The 22,562-nt window shown below is 43.8% G+C and overlaps 1 protein-coding gene across 1 annotated transcript in view; it reads left to right on the top strand.

Moving 5' to 3' along the window:
- Positions 1-16,427: 16,427 nt before the first annotated feature.
- LOC148035355 (glycerophosphodiester phosphodiesterase GDPDL7-like) overlaps positions 16,428-22,562 on the top strand; it is a 30,808-nt gene continuing 24,673 nt past the window's right edge. The window contains exons 1-2 of the mRNA XM_087680388.1: positions 16,428-16,973; positions 17,079-17,447. Coding sequence (XP_087536514.1) covers positions 17,312-17,447 — 136 coding nt within the window. The 5' untranslated portion in view covers positions 16,428-16,973; positions 17,079-17,311. The remainder of the gene's footprint in view (positions 16,974-17,078; positions 17,448-22,562) is intronic.

Consider the following 22,562-nt stretch of genomic DNA (forward strand, 5'->3'; position numbering starts at 1 on the left):
TCCCGCTGGAGAGGTTAAAGAGGTGGGCGTCTAGCAATTCATTGGTAATGCCTTCTCCAGTGGATTCCCCTATGGGGATGCGTAGCATATGATCAGCCATGTAGTGTTGTTTTCCCTTCTGTATAACCACGAAGAAGTCAATCTCCAAAAGCAGAAGGAGCCACCAAGCTATGCGTCCTGTAGCGCAAGGTTTATTCACTAGGTATAGAAAGGCTTGATGGTCTACAAAGAAGGTAAAGGGCGTAGCCAATAGATAATGCCGAAACTTCTTCACAGCAAATACCATGGCCAAGCCCTCTCTTTCCGTCATTGAGTAATTCATTTCTGTCTCCGTGACCTGTCTGCTAGTAAAGCTCACTGGATAATCTAGGTTGTGCTCGCCAAGTTGGCACAACACTGCCCCCACAGCAATTTTAGAAGCATCGATATGCACGTGGAAGGTTATGGTCCAACCCGGGGCTCGTAGAATCGGTGTTGTGGTTAGAGCCCTCTTCAACTCTTCATATGCGCGTTGGCATGCTTCAGTCCATTCGAAGACAATCAGCAGCTTGTATAAAGGTCTTGCTATCAATGTGTAATTCAACACAAACCGTCGATAGTATCTTGTATGGCCTAAGAAGCATTGAACTCCCTTGTAGTTGGTTGGGGGTGGAAGGTCGACAATAGCCATGACCTTCGAGAAGTCAGTGGCAATGACATTCTTTGACACCACATGGCCAAGGATGCATCCATGCTTCACCCAAAACGAGCATTTTAAGGGGTTCAAGGAGAGACAATATAAGCAACATCGGTCAAAGACTACTTGGAGTTTGTTCAAGTGTTTCATCCAGGTCGAGTGAACGCAGAGGTCATTGACAAAGACTTCTAACTCCTTGCAAAGCATGTCTTTAAATATGGTGCACATGAGATGTTGGAAGGTGGCAGAGGCATTAGTCAACCTGAAATGCATGACTATGTATGCAAAGATGCCCCACTCGGTGTGGTGACGCCAATATTATGCCTGTCGGTAGGATGCACTTGCACCTGATTGTATCCTAAGAAGTCGTCCAAAAAACTGTAGGCCTCCTTGCCTTCCACTCTTTCAAGCATGTGCTCGGTGTATGGCAATGGATAATTATCCCTTTTGGTAGCAATGTTCATCTTTTTATAACTGACGCACACTCTAATTTTTCCGTTTTTCTTCATCACAATGACTATGGGTGATACCCAGTCCGTGTGCTCAATTTCGTAAATGAATCCTGCTTTCATCAGCTTATCAATTTCTTCCTTGACAGCATGAATGTGCTTAGGATTCATTGGGTACGGTGGCTGCTTCATTAGCGATGCGTCTAGTGTCATGGGTATGTTATGAGTCACCACACTCAGATCTACCCCTTTAAGCTCTTCCAAGGACCATGCAAACACGTCCACATACTCTCGCAAGAGAGCGACCAAACTCACTTCCTCTTTCTCAGCCAAGTTATCGTCAATGAAGACTGGTCAGGGTGTCTCCCCTTCCCGAGCTAAGTTCACCTCTTTGACCCTGGCTGGTCCCTCGATCGGTTCGCTCATTTTCCCTTGCTGTTTGGCACCCATCAAGATCACTACCCTATCTCCTTTCTTGAATTTTGTAAATCGTTTTGGAAGGTCCCGTGGTTTTCGTTGCTTGTCTATTCGGGTGTCCCTGGGTTGATTCGCCCTTCCCTGCTTCAATCGTCTGCGCCTCAGGTGGACAGGTAAGTCCCCGGTAGTGCATTGTTACACGAGCGGTGATCGAGAGCAAGCCTCACTCACAACCCAATACGAGACGTTAAGGAACGCCGGTTGGGGTAATTGACTTTGTCGAATGCACAACTCAATTTGAAAAATTCAAATATTCAATAAAACACCACAAGCCACACAAAAAACAAGACTAAAAATGCCTCTTATAGCTCAAAAAATGTAAAACCCGTATGCGAGTAGAGCATCACACAACCACAACATGACGAAAATACCAACAATTCAAAAACAAACCAAGTGAGATATATTTTCGTATCTTAACAACCTTGAGTCGATGCTCGGTGCTTTGACACCCAAAAGCTACAACTTCCAAATTGGCATGACAAGAGCTCACGCTAGCATGCGACCCTCCACTCTCCTCTCTCACAAAATACAATTGTAATCAAGGGAGAAAGCACCTAACTCTTCAATCTCATCTCCTTATATAGTTTTCTATCCACACTCACATACATTAGGCTTTTTGCTTTCAGCTTTTCTACTGCTTTTCACTATTTTTGTTTTTTCCGCCATATGCCTGTTTGTAACTTGTTTGGATCATAACTTCATCATTTAAACTCAGAATATAGTTATTTAGGTACTCAAAATGATCAGAACGCATCTGGTTGACAAGCCGACATGGGCAGAATTACAAAAATCCATCAAAATCGAGTAAAAATATTGATTTTCGTAAATCACATCACTTTTCTCCATCTTTTAACTTGGACGATTTATTCCCTTCCTTGGCCTATTATTACTGTAATTGCACACACTTTCACCATACATGTCCTCTTTTCCTTCAAGAAATACTCGCTGACGATGTAAAATGTACGATCTTTTCCTTTGATCCTTGAGTCTTCAAAATAAATATTCTCTGGATATGAACCTGTTTTTTTTATGCAGTGTGCCCTAGCAGGAATATGCTATGAAAGATAACTCCGTGCACAACCATACATAATTTAAGAAAACATGCAATATAAAATCGATGCTATGCAAACATTCAACTGATGTTTCACACAAAAATAATATATGCATTGAAGAAATTGTGCCTAGTCTATCTACATGTCATCGTGCGTCATTCATAATGCAAACAAAATTCCTTGTTAATTTAAAATTCCTTATCCTCACCTCTCAATGCTCTTAAATAAAATATCAATATCCACTCCACCCATCCAAAATCTCACAATCACTCAAGAATTTGATGGTCCTCAAGATGTTGACCAAATATGAACAACCCTTCTCACAATTGGTGGCATCCTTCATGACCCTTGAACTCTCCCAACGACCTTATACTCTCAACCAAAGGTTCCTAACTTTGTGATGAACATCCCAAATGGTGTGTGCAAGAAATGTGTGTGCTCAATGACAGGTGCTCTCTCATGTGCGCGTGTATCTAAGATTTACTACATATAGTTGCAGCGGACCTCATGCCGTGCTAGTGCTCAATGATGGTGCAAAACGTGCATAATTCCAACCCATGGCATGGAAGTATTTGATAAGAACAGGAGACGACCCCCGAGTGTAGTGCATCAACAAGTGCAATGTGAAGTGCTCGTAAACCCATTATCCTCGTGATGTGCAAAAGTTTCGACAAGAAAACATACCTAGCTCCTCAATGTTCAATAGTTATTGACAAACACAAGCTTCATCCTCCTATCTAAAAAAAATACCAAGCTCGACCAAGGCTATCAAGTTTCACACTCAACAAATCAAACAAAATGACAGAAGCAAATCCTAAGTTAGACAAACACAAGAAATCCAATTATGAAACAACAAAACAAACTATCACGCAAACAACTAAGCTAGCAAAAAACAAACCTGACTAGGGCTTTTCAGTTTTCAAAAAAATACTTGACAGCGTCGGGTCTTGGGCAACCTAGGTATTTCTAGGTCGTTATCCGAGCTCACCACTGACTCAGAGTCGAACTCGTCGTCTTCACTAGAAAAGGATGTCTCCCCTAGTGGTTGCAGTTCAGATGGTGATTCTGCTCTAAGCACTAGTGTCGCTCCTGGTTGAGCTAGGCTTGCTTGCTCAAGATTTATGGCTGCTACGTATTCTAACCAAACACAGTCACAATTTATGTGCATGAGTCCTCGCTCTGTCTTGTACGCACTTCTTTTTTGCGGTTTGGAATTCGCCCGTATTTGTTCTATTTCATGTCCCTCAGTGTCATATTCTACCAAATCCACCTCACCCTCACTTTCATCACTGAAGGGTTGGCAGTCTTCGTACTCATCGTCAGAGCTCTTTGTGCCAGCCGATTCGTCATCCCGTAGGGCTTGGTACATCTCTTGTCGCCGATCCAGGACTAAGGCCCAGTTGTACATAAGGTTCAAGTCATGCACCCTGGTCCATTGCCACTCGGATTCGCCTAAGAGATCTTGGAGTGGTGTGAGGTTTGCTATTGAGTTGTCAGCCCGCTTGTCTGTTAAGTATTCTAGGGCCTCCTAGAGTTCTCTCTTGTTGCCTGGCACTTGGAAGGTGACAGGCTTAGGTCTCCCAAGATGGATTCCTTCCATCATGCACACTGGTATAGAGGGCATCCCGTCGATCATGCCCATCATCTTGATGGCTTGCTCATGCGCCTCTTGGTTTGAGAACGGCAGGTCGATTGTAGCAAGGACATGCATCCAATCCCGTTCATCTTCTGGATATGGGATATATTTGGTCAAGGGCCCAGAAGACTTCTTGACCTGACTGTCACCCTTGAGCATCGATGAGATGGCATCCAAGTTGATTGGTGAGGTTTTCCAAGTGTCCATCTCTACCCTCACAGCTTTCGTCATGTTGCTTAAGAATATCAAGCCGTTACCCCAATCTTCAATAACTCTGGCATTGCGCATCCAGGGCCAGCCTAATAGGACATCGTAGTCCACCCCCTTCATGACTATAAAGTCAACAGAGAATTGGACACCTGCGATTTTCACTGGCTAGTTTTTAAGTACCCCAAATGGGCTCACCCTCATGCCGTTTGCTAATGTGACATTAAACTGAGCGGTCTCAACAAGTGGGTTTCCCCAGGTCTGCAGTACTGCATGGCTTAGTACACTAACCTCGGCTCCCGTATCTACGATCCCCTTTCTTGTTGTGTCTCCTAAGTCTAGGACTGGTAACACTGCATGCATCTCATTGCCTTCCCAGAAAACATTAATGTACAAGGATTTTGGCGTAGAGTGTAGCATTAAACTCAGTATTTGTGTTTCTGTGTCCTGATCATGCAAATCCGATGCCTATTCTTGTGATTCCTCGACCCACTGCTTGAGGTTTTGCCATAGAATGGGGTGCTGCTTAAGCAGGTCTCCTAGGCTTAACGTCACTGGGGTGGTCACTAGCGTGGTGAGGAGGTTGTCGGTCTCCTACGCCGAATTGTCACGGCCAATGGCCGTGACTGATTTGTGGGCCTGCAACATCAAGGCTTGTCCTAAGGGGTACTATCTATGATGCGGTTGCCTTTCCTAACTCGAGGGGGTGAGTCTGCCGTGCCCATGCTGATGAGATCCTCGCTCTTGTCCTCTAGGATGGGCTCAGCATCTCTTAAGTGCTCTTGGGCCTCTTTTACCCAGTCCTTCACCTTCTCTATGGCCTCGACTTGCCACTTCGAATGCGGGTACTCCCCTACCTTGGCACTTCCCTTTTTGGTCATCTTAGGGGCTGAAGTTTCCATCTCTACGTCCTCAACTTTCTTTCCAACAGGCAGAGTTGTAACACTCTCAGCTTTCAGTGCGATCTTAGCCTCCGGCCTCCTCTTCCTTTGCCTACGGCTCTTATTTTTCGTTGAGGCTACATCGAGGTTGTTGGGCCCTGGTAGTGATATGCTGGCCTGCTTTGTCTGGGCACGGGTCATGACTCGCAACGGGATGGGTGTGGCCTCCCCATCAAGGTTCTTAACGTCGAACAACCCTAATGGGATAGATGGTACTTCAGAGCTGAATTTGCAAAAGGTTTTCGCTTTGGGCAATTGATGAAGAGATGGGTGATTCCACACTCAATACACCTTAGGTCAGTTGTGTCTCTGTTCTGTTGCTCCCTCTTGGGGCAATGTGATGAGATATGGCCTGGGTGACCATAGGTCCAATAGATGATTGGATCCTGTGTCTGCCCTCCTAGGCCTCTACCTCGTCCTCTCCTTAAGGCCATCACTGGTACTGGTCAATAGTCCATAAGGACTGCATTGCCCTCTTCATCATGAGAGACATAAGGGTATAAGTAAGTCTCTTCCTTATTTGGCTCTTCCACGTAGTGGATTGAAGCATTACTCGATGGATGGGTCACATAGGGACCGGGCGGCCTAGGTATACCTGTAGGGTTTATGTCCATCCTGGGGACAACCGGCTTAATGTTGTTAGGCGCAAGAAGGGCCAATGGGTCTCCCCTTCCGAAAAGTGGCTGCGGTCTGTTTTCTAGGTAAGGCTGACCATATGATTGGGAGTATGGAAGCCTCCTAGGCAATCTGCAGTGCATAGTGTCGTGAGACTGAACCTACCACAGTTAGCGCAAGGTCTCAACCGAGGGTCTTGATGCTCGACTGGCAAATGATTTTCACCACAGTACACACATTGGATGTGTGGCCGCGTTGATCGTCTCCACAGGTCTTGCATCTTGACTATCTCCATCTTGACATCATCCAATTCGTGGTTTGTCTCGGTGGCCTTCCCCTTATCTTGGGATGATGGAGCTGGTCGCTCACCAGAGGTTGGTGCTCTTTCCAAACCCCGCAAGATGGTTTCTTCTGAGTTGGAGCTCCTGGAGCTCCTCTCTTTCAGTTGATCGTCAACTCTGATAGCTTCCTCGAAAACCCTAGCTAGCATGTCTCATTGCAAGCTTGAGTTGGCTGCCAAAGCCTTATACAGTTCCTCATTTCGAATTCCACTGATGAACACAATTGAAACTACTCTTTCAGTCGGTCATTCACCTGTAGGGATTCTCTTGAAGAGGCTCCTTACGTGGGTTACGCAATAGCGAATGTCCTCCTTCTCTTTTTGCTTGACATTCATCAGTCGTACTAGTAGGTTGTCGGAGTATCCAGGTTCGGCAAATCTCTTAATGAAGATATTCTTGAGGCTATTGAAGTTTGCCCGCTTTGCAACATCTAAGCTTATATACGAGGTCCTGCCCTTGTCACCTAAGCAGAGTCCAAACACTTGAGAACGCTAAGTCAAGTCACTGAGGCCGTTGGCTTCACAGACTTGCTTGAACTGCTCTACAAAGATGTAAGGGTTGTCATAGGGTTGGTACTTGTCGAGCTGCTTTGCGACTATCGAGATTTTAGACTGGCTCTTAGAGCCTTGGGTTGCTCCTAACCCTGCCAGCAGTGAGGTCGCCAATGCTGCAACACTTTGCTCTACTGCGGTGTTGTTTAACAATCACTTCATAAGAAGTTTGCTCAACGTTGTCTCCTTCTAGGGCTCTCTCGTGATCCGTTAGATTTTTGCTGTCTAAGTTCAGTACTCGCTGTACCTCACACAACTTCGTGCTTTGCCTTTGACTCCTGGCCTGCTAGTCTCTATTGTACGTGGCTATGCCTTGCAACGCCTTATGGGCTAGCTTCCTCTCTTCTTCTAAGTCTGCGATGATAGCATATGCTGTCCAACCGCGGTGCTCATATTGGGCGTGCGCATCGTAGCTTTCTACTGACCAATGCTGAATAGTCTCTGGGAAGACGCCCAAGTCGAGTTCCTCGTTAGATCTGCGGTCTGAGCTTTCCTTCGCCATAGTCAAGTTCTCGTGCTTTGCCAAGCTATCGATCGAATTGAGTGGGTTTGTCAAATCCCCTTCATTTGCACCGCTTGCTTGGTCCTACTTTGCGTGTTGATGGTTTGCCTCCATCCGTGGGTTCTCTCCTATTCATAGGTTCCTTGAGTGGCTTATCTGAGTGAGTTCCTTGACTTATTAAATACAATCCTCAAGTTATCTCCACTCCGTGCGTGTGTTCTTTCTGGTGCACATGTGTTCAATCGGGCTTTCAGTTTTTCTTTAAGTTCACTTCAAGTGCAGAAATTCAAGGTGAGTGCGGCAAACAACCTCTAAGCGTCTTATGCACCCTCGGGCATGATAGGCTTTGTAGATCAATTCTTTGGCCATCTAGATGGGATTTAGGGCCTTTCGGCTATGTTGCCTTGCCGTTTTTTGGGCTCTAACAGGGTTTTATGGCTCGGCGGGTTACCTTTAGGTCTCTGGGTTTCTAGGTATCGCAACAACCCACTCAAATTGTTAAGCGGCCATGCCTTACGCTTTTGTCTACTTGGTGCGCCAGAATCAGGCACTAAATGTCAGGAGGGCTTACGACAGGTTGCACTGCTGAGCTCCAGTTGGGTCAAATCAAATCTCTGAGACTGAGTTAGGTACACACTCTGCCCAACTGGTTCGAATTGCAGGGGCTGAGCGAGTGACTCGGATGGGCCAAATTGCGCCTGTTCGAGTGCAAAAAGTTTTTCATAGGTTGAGGTCTGAGTAGAGTAACTCGGACGGGCCGAGCCAGATGTTGGGCCGAGGGCCGAGTCAAGTCCTGGTCCGAGTCTAGGACTCGGCCTAACAAGGGCCGTTCGGACGGGCCGAACGCAACACGCAGAATGCCGCGCAATGACGATTTCAATCGAATCTCCCTAATCAAGCAATCACCCCCAGCACAAACTTCCAGATCCTGGCTAAGGCACCAAGGGAAGTGATTGGTATACCTGAGGTGAGCAGTAGGCTCTCCGATGACGTGATCGAATCGAATCTTTGTGGGGGCTCTCTCTCTCTCTCTCATTGCAACGGTTGCGAATGAGCTCTCTCTTGGCCTCCTGGCCCTTAAACCCCTTCCCGGATAGGGCTTTGACACTCTCAATCACTCACTTGCCAACATTAAGCATCCCAAGCTAGCTTTTTGCCATTTTTGCATGTTTTATGCCCTGTTTTGCCCTGTTTGCAGTAGCAAATCCTACCCTTTCCCGATTTGATTTCGTATTCCTATCCTATACTAAATGCAACAAGAATCGAAAGCAACAAACTGAAATGATTTCTCTCTATTTTCCAATCATCAAACAAACTAACTAACCCAAAATACTTACTTATTTCGAAGATCAAAACACCCAACCTTCCTACCTACCTCAAGCTCTGTTTCGGGGGAGAATCCCTTACTTCGATGCTTGATACGGGGTGCACAAGCGCTCAAGCTTGAATCCGTTGGTCCTGGACGGAACCAAAATGTGGGAGCTTTCGCTCAACTGCCAAGACCCACGGACTGCCTATTGTTCAAGCGTTCCAAGCGAGCTCTATTGGCTACCTCTCACATAGCTGACGCGCCCTCGATTCTACAAGTGTTGTGAGCTTACCTTGATACCGATATGAGTTGCCTCCTCTCTTGCGAACTTCGGTAGCTCTACGATCCTAAATGCTAGCTCAAGCATGCTCAAGCCTCCTCCATCTCCAAGCTCCCACCACCGTAGCCGCGTGCGCAAGAGAAGGAAAGAGAAGAGAAGAGGAGAGGAGATGGTGAAGAGCTTCACCCCCTTGATCCCTCACTCCCACTCACTCACTCCCTCACACTCACAATCACTCCCTCTCTCAAGAGCACACACAAGTAAAGAGAGGAGAAGAAGAGAAGAAGAGAAGAGCTCTTGTTGGGCACACACCAAAGAATGAGCTTCCATTCATTTTTTGAACTTTATATATACAAACCCTAAAACCCCATGGGCACCCATCCTTTTTTACATGACCGGCCATTGTGGCAAAGTCCCTTTTTCTAATTCCCTTTTTTTGCTTCATGCCCTAGGCCTATATTCGACTATTCTTTTACAGGTGGCATAGGAGAGAGCTTGGAGCTCTTTTACAAGAGTTTTTGGAGTTTTTGAGGTGCCTTTTATTTAAAACTATGCTTTTGGCTCTAGCTTAGCTTTGGAGACCGCCTGCGTGTCCTTGCTCCTTTTCCATCTTCTTTCTGCTTTTTCATTCATCCTTCCGTCTTCTCGACTTGGGGTTAACAGCTAAGGTCTATGCTTGGCTAGGAATGCCAACCTACATGGAAAAGAAGGGTCTATGACACCAACATGGACACTTGGATGGCCTTTTGCAACACTCAACCCTTCGAGCGGAATGACCCAATCTATATACCCTACCCTTTGAGGGTAGGGATGGATTTTGACTCCAGTGTCCATAGTCACTATGATTTTCCAATAATTTATAATCCACATTGTATCACATATAAAGATGCCCTCATCTTCACATCAAAAAATTTGTATGATACCCTAATCCACTTCACCAATGAATTCTCTTCATGCCCTAACCCCACATGTATTACTACTTATAATTACCTTAGATTGCTTAGGATACTCCTTAGGCAAGACCCCACTCTGCAGGAGCACGGCCTCCCAATCCTCCATTTTGATCCTAACGCTATAGATAGTTGTGCAATGGCTTGACTAATGATGCGAGCTACTCTACTACCTTCATTTTGCTTAGCTCTTCTAGAGGATATGAATGATAGCCGCTTCACCTGCTACAATCATCCATTCCTCTCCACCACCACCCTTCAAGTCCGTCTAAACCTCAAGGGGTATCTCCAAAGCTGCCAATTCCTTAACAAATCTATTAAGCCCCTTCTCCACCTCACTTCGATGACGAAGACTAAACTTCTATCATGACTATGTAACCTGGACACCCTGAAAAAAAGGAAGAAGAAGAAGGAGACGAGAGACAAGGAAAAAAGAAACAAAAGACAAGAAGGTACAAAGCGAAAAGGCAATCCAAAGAGCGGAAATGGAAATAGAAATCACATGTAGACACAGCAAGCTACATGTAGGCCACAGTCATTGCACCTAGGGGTTCTCAAGTTAGGCGCATCTGATGGCCTCAATTGGCTGGCTCTATGTCTAACCCCCTAGCCTTTTTTGATTCCCCACGACACATTCTTAAGGTACATCAAGGGCAAGATATACCGAGAGAGGTAGCACTCACCTACGGTTACCTGTCACCCTAAGCTACATGCACCGCACCTCCCTTATGTACAAACTAAGTCCTCAAGTGAGAGATGATGCCTAGGCTTGCTCCTAGACCCACTAGCACGAGCACAATGCGCCACATATCAAACTGAGCACACCCCCAGGTAGTGCACCTTCTTTTCTTTTTAGGTATAAATAAAGGCCCCAACCACCAGCTCCGGAGGCTCCATCATCCATGCAATGCACTCCCCATCTTATGCGGCAATGTCACCTTGCAGGCGAAAAAAAACAGGGGCAACAGATCGCAACAATCCCAGTCAAAAAGTGAATGAAGAAGCTCATTTGCAACAGTGCAAGAGAAGGTAACCGCGGACGACCAAGGGAGGGATCCGTCTAACACCATATTCAATTTTAAAGATGGATCCACCCATCAACTTCTCTTCATACAAGAACACGATTTTCAATTTTAAAGATGGATGCGCCCATCAACCTCTCTCCATGTAGGGATCCATCCAACTTTATCTTCAATTTCAAAGGACGAATCCCCTCGATACCATCAACAAAAAAGGACCCACCCCAACTACATTTTCAATTTCAAAGGCGGGTCCATCCAACACCATCCCCTGCAAGGGCTTGTATACAAACTCAAAAAAGCCATATGGCTACACCCATCCCACCTTCCAACTACTGCACCTCAATGCCATGGGATTGGCACTAAACTAGGAGGGGGGTAATGTTAACCTGAGCACAAGAAGAAATTTAAAAAAAGTGGAAAAAGCGCAAGTCCTAGAAGAGGTGGCCTAGGAGGAAATCAGACACAACGAAAGAGGCAAGAAGGAGAATGACTAAAAGAGCAAGGGTTGCCTCAAAAATCAAGTCAAATGCAAAAGTGGATTTTAAATACAAGGTGCCCCTAAAACTTTTGTAAAAGAGCGCCAGGCTTCCTCTTGTGCAAATTGTAAAAGGGTAAACGAGCATAAACTAAAGAAATAAACCAAGTAAAAGGGAACGGGAAAAAGACCTTGCCACAATGGCCGGTCATGCCAAAAAGGAGATGGATGCCCATGGGATTTTAGGGCATATATATAAAGTTCAAAAAGTGAATGAGAGCTCATTCTTTGGTGTTTAGAAAAGTGGACTCTTCTTCTTCTCTCCTCTTCTCTTACTTGCTTGTTTGTGAGTGCTTGAGGGAGGGAGTGTGAGAGTGAGGGAGTGAGTGTGTGAGGGTGAGGTATCTTGGAGGTGAAGCTCTCCACCATCTCCTCTCTTCTTCTTCTCTTCTCTTCTATTCTATTCTATTCTCTTCTCTTCTCTCGTCTCATGCGTGGCTATTGGAGGATGGAGCTTGGAGGAAGGGGCTTAAGGATGCTTCAGCTTGCATCACGAATTGTGGAGCTATCGGAGTGCTTGAGAGAGGAAACAACTCAATTGGACATTAAGGTAAGCTCACTACACTCGTAGAGAGGGATAGTGCGTTGGCTATGTGAGAGGTAGCCATTAGTTCTCGCTTGAAACACTTAAAGGAATAAGCGGTCTGTGGGTCTTGGCGGTTGAGCGAGAGAAGCCTCGACAAGAACATAGCAAAACTAGTCTTCATTCCCTCCTTTATGGTTTCTTTCTCTAGGCAATGTATATACCCTACAAGCTCTAAGGCTCATCTTGACACCTCAATTGTCATCTTCATGTGACAATACTTGTGAGGGCATTGGTCACAACATGATTGCAACCACCATTCAAAGGAATTCTAATTTTGTCCCTCCATCTTCAAGTAGGATGATTTTTGAGCACGATACTTCTCATGGTAACCCTACAATCCATGTCCCCTATAGCAGACTTACAATGCCTCCTACCCCAATCAACTCCTCTCCTCAAATGGACCCAATGGTTGTCCTACCATGGCATATCCTAATGAAAGAAGAGTCATTGAGTCTTGATGTAGAGGCCAATTTGGAGCCTATTCCTCCAACATCACAAACAATGACTAAGAGTGGTGGTATGCAACAAGTTATTGCTAATACCACTGCTACTTTAGGAACAGTTGCATAGTCTCAACTTCCCAAACCAAAAAATGGGTCGAAAGCCAAATGTTACCAAGATTGCCAATGCATTTCCCACTCAAAAGGAGAAGCTGACAAGTGGTTGGTGTCATTGGGACATGAGATCTCAATTGGCTCTTACTGAGAGCAAAAAGGCGTATGATAAGTAATGGAAGAAGTACAAGTTGCATGATAAATTCAAAACCATTAAAGAGCAATGGAAGGATATTGCAACTCTTTGTACTTCTGGAGTCATCATAAACTAGAAGTAGGCATACGACAAATGGAAAAGACTATAGATGTAATTTAGAGAGATTTTTTATTGGAAGAGGAACATTCCTAGCAACAAAAATAGTTATTATCAAATATCCAGTGATGAATGTTTGAAAGAAAATAGATTCTTGCACATCAATTTCAATGATAATCTACTTGAAGTGATGAGTGGCTTTTTGTTATTGAAAGAATAAGTGATCCTACTGCTTCAGTTGTTGACACGAGTAAGTGCAAGAGAGTGTTGAAATCTTGCTCAATATCTATGATTCCCATATAACTTTGTACTTGTCTTCTTTTCAACTCATGCAGGTGCCCCACAATCTCAACCAAGGAGCCAAGCATCACCATCCATCGTGGCTTTTGATGATGATGATGTGTGCTTTGAATAGATAGCAAAAAACTTAGGTGTTTAGAAGGCGACAAAATCTAGAACCCACAAATTTGATATGGGCCTAGATGCGGCTATAAGGGATCTCGTGAAAGGGTTCTAGTTAATAGAGAAGGAGAGGACAACGTGCCAAGAAGTTGTCATTGAGGCTCAAAGGGAACAACATAATGAATTGGTTGAGATAGAGAAGAAGATGTTGAAAATATCTATGTTATTTTCTAGTGGTGTTTAGGGCATGTTTGAAGCCTTGAAAAAAATGATAGACAAGTTGTAGATTGCTTTATCCTTCTTAGGATATACATTTGATTCAAGTCTCCTTTTTGTATTTGAATGACATTTGTAGAAACACATATGGCTTTCTCCAATACATTCCATGTTGAGTTCATGTTTTGTGAAGACATCAATTGTTTGTGCCATTAAGATCAATATTAGATTCATCCAACGTCATCACCTCTTCATCTAAGTCAATTAACACATAGTGATAATGTAGTGGGGTCTCCAACCATGTTTTGAGAAAAGGAATCGTGAGCCATGGCAAAACGATAAAGCCTCCATCACCAATAATATACTCGAAAATGCTTATTAGATCATCACAATGAAATGGTGCACTTGTCAATCTCTATCTAGCCCGAGATATACGGCAGAAAGTAGAGCTCTTCAAGACACACTTATCATTGGCAACACCATGCCATCCAACATTGATGCCAAAGAACCACAGTTAATGTCAACAATACCTTGAGCAATCATGTTGTAATTATCATAACAATCACACCATGTCTCACTAGACTCATTCGAAGGTAGATGGATGCCAATATGTGTGCAGTCAATTGCATCACAACATATATGCAAATCTCTTTTTTCTTAAAACCCTTGTTTCATGTCACTCAAATCTAATTCTACCCTCGACCACCTAATCAAGTGTGATCCCCTTGCTATAAATGCAAGCACATATCTTTTGACAATGGTTGATATAATATACATGCTACATCCAAAGATATTTCCTAGATATGCTTCCATATTGCCTAATGCCAATGAAATTATGGCAATGGTGATGTTGGTTTTGGGGGAGAATAATATTCTAGGTGGATGTTAAATATGAAAGGTGTGTCCCCTTGTTGCATATGACTATTTGAATAACTCACGCCAATGTTCATTGTCATCTCAAGCATGGAAAACAAAGTGGTTCCATAAATGAATCCTAGGACAAGGCTTTATATACTAAGAAACAATTTGTTTCGCATAACACACATGATAACATGGTCAACCATGCACATATGAGGAGGCCCACAAGATCAACAAGAATGGGAAGAGAAGTTCATAAAGTTGAAAGCCATCCTATCTATTCTATAGACATTGAGTATGCAACCACAAGCACCCGTTGCCTTGAATTTCTTTCCATACCATGTTTGAGAAAAAAAAAAGTTAAGTTTCCTAGAAAAGTACTTGTAGAAGTTAATGTGACATATTGATTTACAATGTACAATGCATGCAATTTTGGTATTACAAATGTGTTGCAAGTGTATGTGATATATACCGACTTTCCTTTTTTAATTTTGTGGGGGAAATAACATAATAAGACTTGGCTAATGGCTGGCCCAATTGCATGGATAGTGTAATGCCATGTAAAATATAATAGTTGTCTTTGAATTTTATTTTTATGTGTGAGATTTAATAGTAATTGTCATCTTGTAGGTTGCTTAGAGAGGTTATTATAGCATTTGCACCATATTCAAGGCAACGATTGCGGGCGTATAAGATATGTATATACCAAGTAGTCTCTCTCTCAGTCTTGTGCAAGTAACACGACTATGAAGCAAACATATGGGGAAAAAATATGGGATGTTGCAAAAGTATGAATATTTAATTTTAGCTTTACGTCATTAGCACACCGAATTGCAAGTCTATGCCTTACTGTATAACCTGATGTGTATGCTCTTATGTGGACTATCTTGCATGAAGAGAAGGACATATAGAATCCTTCTCCAATAACTGATACAACGTGGTTAGGAGGAAACATGGTCACGAGGTACTTAGGTTGCTCATGAACAACAATACAATAGGAAGTTTGAAAGAGGATGCATGAAATTCTATAGAAGCTTTGGAAATGAGTAGGTTATGTTGGTTCTCGCGACAAGGAGCTCAATCAGGACAACAATCTTATGTTGTTTGAAGATAGAAGCTTTTATTGTTATTGGATAGCCAAACAGTGAAATGTTACATTGAAGAGGACGAGTTCTTTGTTCTTGAGGAGTTGATGTGACTGATTAAGACAGCAAGGATGCCTTGGTTCAGGATAGGAAGTTTTTGTGGCTCATTGGACAACAAATATTGATATCTTTGAAATAACAATATGGCTTCATGGTTTGAGACAAACAAAGAGTAAGGATCATGACCTTGAAAGAGATTAGTTTGCAGCTTTGTAGCTTGTAGCTTACAAGCGCGGAGCAAAAGGCATCTCTTGGAATTGAAGATGTACAGAAGAAGGTAGTACAGAGGCTAGAAGAAGAGGAAGGCACGGGAGACAATGTACTTTGGCAGGAGCATTATTCATATTTTTGCTGATTAAATTAAAAGACTTGTGAACATTAATCTGCAATCTAATTTGAGACCGCGCCTTTTAACCATGCGATTTCATATTGATCATCCGGTGTTATTTTCAAATGATTTTTCTTCCATTTTTTTGAGCCCCCACATTGCATTGGGTGGGGAAGAGACTCCTCCTGCAGTGATAACGTTATTTTCCTCCTATTTTTTGATAGCCCCACTAAAACTGGGTGGGAAGGGGCTCTACGTCCTCGTAGGGGCTACGAAGGTATTTTGTAGAGCCCGACGCAACCGGGCGCGACCCGGCTCTAATAAAAGTATCTGCAACACCGAATCGCATAGATGAAGTGGCAACCGGCAATAGACTGTGGAAGGAACGTGCTATAGGCGGTAGCTGTGAATGCGTTCAGAAACGCTGCTGATGACTATGGTCGAGAGGGCGAGAAACGGGACGTAAACAAGGACTGACGTACGGCAGCGCCTTTTCTGCGCTTTTATCACTCAAACGGGCCACGGACCGACACAGAGAGAGAGAGAGAGAGAGAGAGAGAGAGAGAGAGAGAGATTCTTGCATATCTTAGCTAGCTGTCATCCTCTACTATAGCCATCATTTCTTGCACCCCAGCTCAGAGGCTTTCAAGCGATGGTGGAAAAGGTTTCAAACGAGGGTTTCAGCAAGAGCAGGCCAGGCGCCTAAGATTTGTGTACCTTGTAGTTTCTCCCTTCTCTTTATAACCATCTCTTCCACTTGCATTGTTCCCCTTTGCTGTTCATTACGCACAGAACAAGTGTAAAGCTGACGCCCTGAGTCTGGAAGGCAGAACAGACAGGCAATAAGGCAGGGTCGTGATGCACGGCTGCATTGTCTGAACTCTGCACTCACAGAACCGTCTCACGCATGTGTTCTTGCGGGTAACGGCCGCATGAAGACACTGGCAAAGGAGAATGTGTAGCGTTAAAAGAATGTAATGTGAGATGTAAAGATCCTTCTGGCAAAGCATGGTGGCCAGGGAGCATTAGCATGAAGGCTGAGGGAGAGGAAAATGTGCAGAGAGAGAGAGAGAGCGTAATGTGCAGAGGTAAGGGTTCCTGTTTATCTATGGAGCGGCCTTGCTTTCTTCTCGTGCGTGCTTGATTAATTATTGGAAGAGAACGGAAGGCAACCTTCATTGTTCTCTGTGCAGAAACGGTAGACAGGCATTCGAGGTTGATCCCAGAGAACAGAATTAGAAGGCGTTCTTCTCCCTAACCCTGTGTGGAAGGGTTAGACGGACATGTTAGATCCTTGTAGAGCATTTGGCTAAGTTTGCGAATCGCAAACCAGGCCGATCACTTGATCTTTGAAGCATTCTATAAACCGCTTGGTCATCGCAGCCCTTTCTTGTTTCTCGTAGTTTCGGGCAAGCGGTCAAACAATATGGCCACGCACGAGTGCTGTCGCTGCCTGTTCTTTCTGGTCCTTCTTCTGCCGCAAGCGGCTATCCTTGCAAGAAGCTCGCACGTCGAAGGAATAAAATCGTCGCATGGTTCCAAGCTATGGCGCACACTCAGTGGTCAGTCTTCTTCCCTTCTCTGGGTTCGATGTATGTTGTATTGTTTTGGCAATATTCAACGGGGTTACACGATCAAAGTCACTATATATTATTCCTACCTGCATATACGTAAATGTGTGTGTTTTCGTGAAATATAGTAACGATTGGCAAGGTTGAGTAAGAGGAATGGGACTGAAGCAAGAGTAGGGATGCACTATATAAGGTGATGGTTATGCTGATGAACGCATTGATCTATGGCTTGATCCTGGCCTTAGGACCCCTCTCTTCTATGTCAAGTTTGTCTTAATTGGTTCACCCTTTTATTTGTCTTAGTTGGTAGATTTCAGTGCTAGTCCACCTGCTATAGTCGGTCAATTCTACCTACAATAGCGCGCGATAATCCCTTTTCCACACTTCAAGTGTCTAGGAGTCATGGCCGTTGTTGGACATCTCAAATGTGGTCATAATCTTTTTGGCACTATTATTTCAATGGTTTGAAGGGAGAACAACGATTCTTACCTTGGAGTCTGAACTGCCCGCATATGATCTTGTTGACAACTGCGAAATTTTCTCCATATCATTATCGTTGATTTGACTAGTTAGAATGCCTTTAGATAGTTGTTTGCTATGCTAAAGCATTCTATTTACTTAGTTGGAAACTAGTATCATCGCATATGAGGAACTTGCCTATTGCAAAGCAGCATTACGAGGGAAGCAGAGTTGTATGGTACTTTTGTTTCTATTGCTGCCTTTTTCCTCATGTGGAAACTTCACTTTCCTCTTCTACTCTCTCTCTCTCTCTCTCACACACACACACATCATGGGTCCCGTAAGCTTTTGCTTGGGCAGTTCAATGTACATGCATGTATGCACACATTTTTTTTGTATGAGGCATCAGAGCTAGAGGGAGGTTAGGATTTTATTTCAGTCATGAAGATTTCTAGGTGAAATGATATTTGCAAGATTGTGATTGGGGGCCTCATGTTAGGATTTGCTTTCCTACATGTTTCTCTCTCTTTTTAGTTCTCTCTTTCTTCCTTTCATAAGGAGGGGCCATTGAGGTTTTAAAAAAAGGGTCCTAGGTATGTGCATGTGTGTGTGCATTGGGCATTAGTGTGGAAGCGAGGTTATAACTTATGGGGAGGTGGTCCTAGGTATGTGCGTATGTGTGTACATTGGGCATTGGAGTGGAAGCGAGGTTATAACTTATGGGGAGGCCTACAGTTTTAATGTAGGTAGACCTACCACTTTCTTTTTTGGGGCCAAGGCTTTGCACTTTAATCTTTAGTCTCTCTCTCTCTCTCTCTCTCTCTCTCTCTCTCTCTCTTAGGTGGGTGCCCTTAATAGTGGCCTCCAAGTAGTTTGACATGCTACTCCAAGTGGGTCTTGACACCATCTCTAGGCTTCAAAAGATAGCACTATCCAAGCATGAGCCCAATTAGTTGAAGCTATCCAAGATACCCCTCTTATGATTGTTGCGTACTATGGCCCCATGTCAATATTTGAGAATCTGTGCTCAATGGAAGCAAGAGTAATAAGCATTAGAGACAAGAATACAAAGAATTTGTGGCAAATAGAAGTAATGGATACAATATGTGAATCATTAGCAATGGAATCCATACCATAACAAGGGATGTGAAGCATATCAATAATGAAGACACGTGGCTGCAAGGGTGGATATCCTTCAGATCTTCTAGCTCTCTCTCTCTCTCTCTCTCGTCTCTCTCTCCAATGATATGGCTTGATAAATAAACGTGAAGAGATTCACTTGTATAGTGTGAGAGAGTGGGATGGCAATGGAGAAGACCAAAGTTCAATTGCTAAAGTTGCAATAGGTTGCCCATGAAGTGGTTGCTCATACCCAAATACAAGCCAATGTAAGGGATCATACACATGATAACACCCTCTCCTAGGTCATGGCCAATCTGTTTAATGAAATATACAAATACAATTATGTAGTGTTAGGAACCAACCACCAATGGACTTTGTCTTGGTCACAACTCCCTAGTTCTTAGTCCTTTAAAAGTTATAATTATCTCAAGTCAATCTATAATTCAAATTTTGTATTACTATATCCCATTCAATAGTAGCCACTAGAAAACCCTTAACATCATAGTAAATAGAACTCGATACGATATAAGGAGTTGCTCTTCGGTGAAGTAGCAACCTGTCCACCATTGGAATAGAATGATTGACTTGCAATGTAGTATCCATAACTAACCATTGACCCTTTTGGAAGAGATCGCCATTGATCTAGTTGCATGATCATCACTCAGAAAGCAAGGAAACAACTCATTTGTATACCTTAGGTAGATCACTACCAATAGCATTGGAGAAGCATCATCAAGAAGTCTCAATGACTAATATGGGAAACCAACACCCTTTGGGAAAGCCTCTAAAAGCACGAGAGACATGGAAGGGATTTGCCAAGTGGTGCAAGCATGATGAAGGATATTTGCAATTAAAGACCACGTTGTTTGGAAGAAACTATGTTCTCAAGAACGAGGTTAGACGATGGTAAGTGATATCCAAGGAACGAGCTTAGACCATGGTAAGTGATAGATTAAGCTATCAAATTTAAGGGCCATACTCCAAAGCTGATATGCCGAGTTGAAAGTAGTAAGACGCATTATACAAAACAAGAGAGAATTGGAGTTGTCGGGAGGTTCTAGATGAGCCAACATCGATAGTATTAGTAAAAAGCTCACTTACACGAGGTCAGATCCCAGACACGAAACACACATACTTGAAACACGAAACACACGTATTTGAAGAACGGGCTCAACAATGCATAGAGTTTTAGTAGTAACTCTAAATCAACATGGAAGAATCCTCTCTCAAGGCACAAATGGATCAAAGCGCAAATAATATACAAATGAGCAAACGCGCGCAGGGCTGCCAATCAATACTCAAAAGCACGGAAAACAATCACGTGGGTATGAAAACCGTATGAACGAGCTATTAAAAGAGGTCAAATTATATGAGTGAGGCCTTGAATTTCGAAATATAAAACGTGGACAAATAAATCGCCGGTAGGTATAATGGGAGTTAACGACGATAGGTGAAGTCACTCGAAGCGCTCTCTCTCTCTCTCTCTCTCTCTACATCTTCAACTTGAGGTATGACTGAGCTGGTGAAAGTTAGGAAGAAGAGACTAATAGCGGTTGGTCAACTGTGACCATTGATTAGAGGCAAGGCCACAAGGTTGAGTGAAAGTCGGGTATAAGACTACATGAGCAGCTGAGTTCTACAATAGGTGGTAGCATTCGTGCTCTTCCAAGAGCGAAGATCATTGTCGGAGACCCTTGTGGGTCAGGTTGAGTTTTAAGCCTTGGAACGAGGACCCATAGACCACGTTGTGTAATTTGACCCGTTGAAGTGGGTTTTATTGCATCCTTGGCCGAAGTGGACGAATGAAAAAAAGAGTGAGGCGGTGAATAATTAGGTGGATTATTGGGTGACAATGGGCAGATAGGAGGTTGGCCTGATATTACATGCGGCTCCGAGGTGCTTGGCATGGTAACTTGTGGTAATTGATCTGTTGATGGTGATAAAGCAGAAGGTGGATGGCTTGCTAGGCATTGGTGTATGCATAAACTTTGGCCACTTGATTATATTAAGGGTTTGATACATGTGGATGGGAATCCTTGGGTGTGAGCTCCCAAAGGTGCTTCGTTTGAGAGTGGAACTCCTATAACCAATGCACCTCCACCACCCGGTTGAGGCATTGGAATGGTAGCTAAATCATAAGTGCCTGAAGGATGATTACCCCACTCTGTAGAGTGAATAATTGTGGTTGTGGAGGGTATTTGGATTTTGAATTCGAATTAATGAATTGTGTTGCTTTGAAAGCAAAATCACTACTAAAACCTTATGAGGTTGAATATATTGGTATGGGTTCGGGTCTCCATGATAACTTACACCCATGGCTTGCACTAAAGTTTGATTAACAAGGGTGCACTATTGTGCCCAAGATCATTTTTTAATAGAGAGAGAGAGAGAGAGAGAGAGAGAGAGAGAGAGAGAGAGGTCTCTCTTATAGACGTTGGTCCTTCAGTTGATGGCCTAGTATAGTTATACTGAATTTTCTTGTGCCACCATAAACTTGACTCGACTATTGTGAGTTGTCAACTGTCTTCTTCATGACATCCAAAATGTTGCTTTTAACTGTTCTAGGACAGCATAACTCTGCAATGCCTTGACTGTGAAATTGATCATTTGATGGTGTCTATGATCATGTGATGTTGCCTATGCTTAGCAGCTTGCACTCGATGGGCCGTCTTCTTTACCTCTTGGTTTGTGGTTTGTTGCCATTGCCTCAGTCTTATTGGTTTCGTCATCAACGTGGATTTGTCACACTTGAGCTGTCTCCTCAATTGGTTCGGGTGTCGAATGCCAATTGCTCCTATTTTCTTGGGCTCTTATCGTTTCCCTACTAGGGCCCCCCCTGCCTCCCAATTATTTTCCTACCAGAGCACCCTCATCTTGTTCCCTTGTTGGCATGGCTATGAAGATTGTCTTTTATCAATTCGTGCATGTAGCTGGTCTTATCTAGATTGTCCTTTTAACATTGCTGCCCTATGTCCTAGCATTGCTTTGTCTCAATTGTTGTGAGGGGAAGTTTGAGAACAAAGGCCATTCTTTCTCAGCTTATTTATAGTGGGACCTTAAGCCAATATCATTGAGTGTCAAAGTACCCCATGTACACAGTGCTCTGGTGAGAAACCATTTCTTCAGTTTATTTCCTTTAGTCAGGTTTCGCTCTGACAGCCCCAAAAAGGGATGGCGCCCTAATTGTGGGCACTTTATCAGTGTGCGCCCATATCAGTGGGGTGCCACTCTAGACTGTGCATGCCTATTTATAGGCCACCTCTTCCCACATTCAATACTGACTATTCATTCTTCACCTCTCTTCTTCTGTCATCAGACATCCCTCCACACTCTCTCTAGCCTCTCCATTGCCCCCACACCCCTTGCAGGAGGACATTGAGGTTCGTGGTTGGTGGCTTCTTCCTCACCATCTCCATCATCTGCTGGCGTCATCCACACATCTTGGCGACAACCCCTACAACTTGGCGACCATCCTCTAGGCACTCCTTGCTTGCGATTCAGCCCTTGGAGCCCTTCCCCATAGTT

This window comes from Lygodium microphyllum, chromosome 6 (assembly GCF_053477565.2).
Source record: "Lygodium microphyllum isolate KBCC chromosome 6, Lygodium_microphyllum_v1.1.10, whole genome shotgun sequence".
In the NCBI taxonomy this organism is placed as follows: domain Eukaryota; kingdom Viridiplantae; phylum Streptophyta; class Polypodiopsida; order Schizaeales; family Lygodiaceae; genus Lygodium; species Lygodium microphyllum.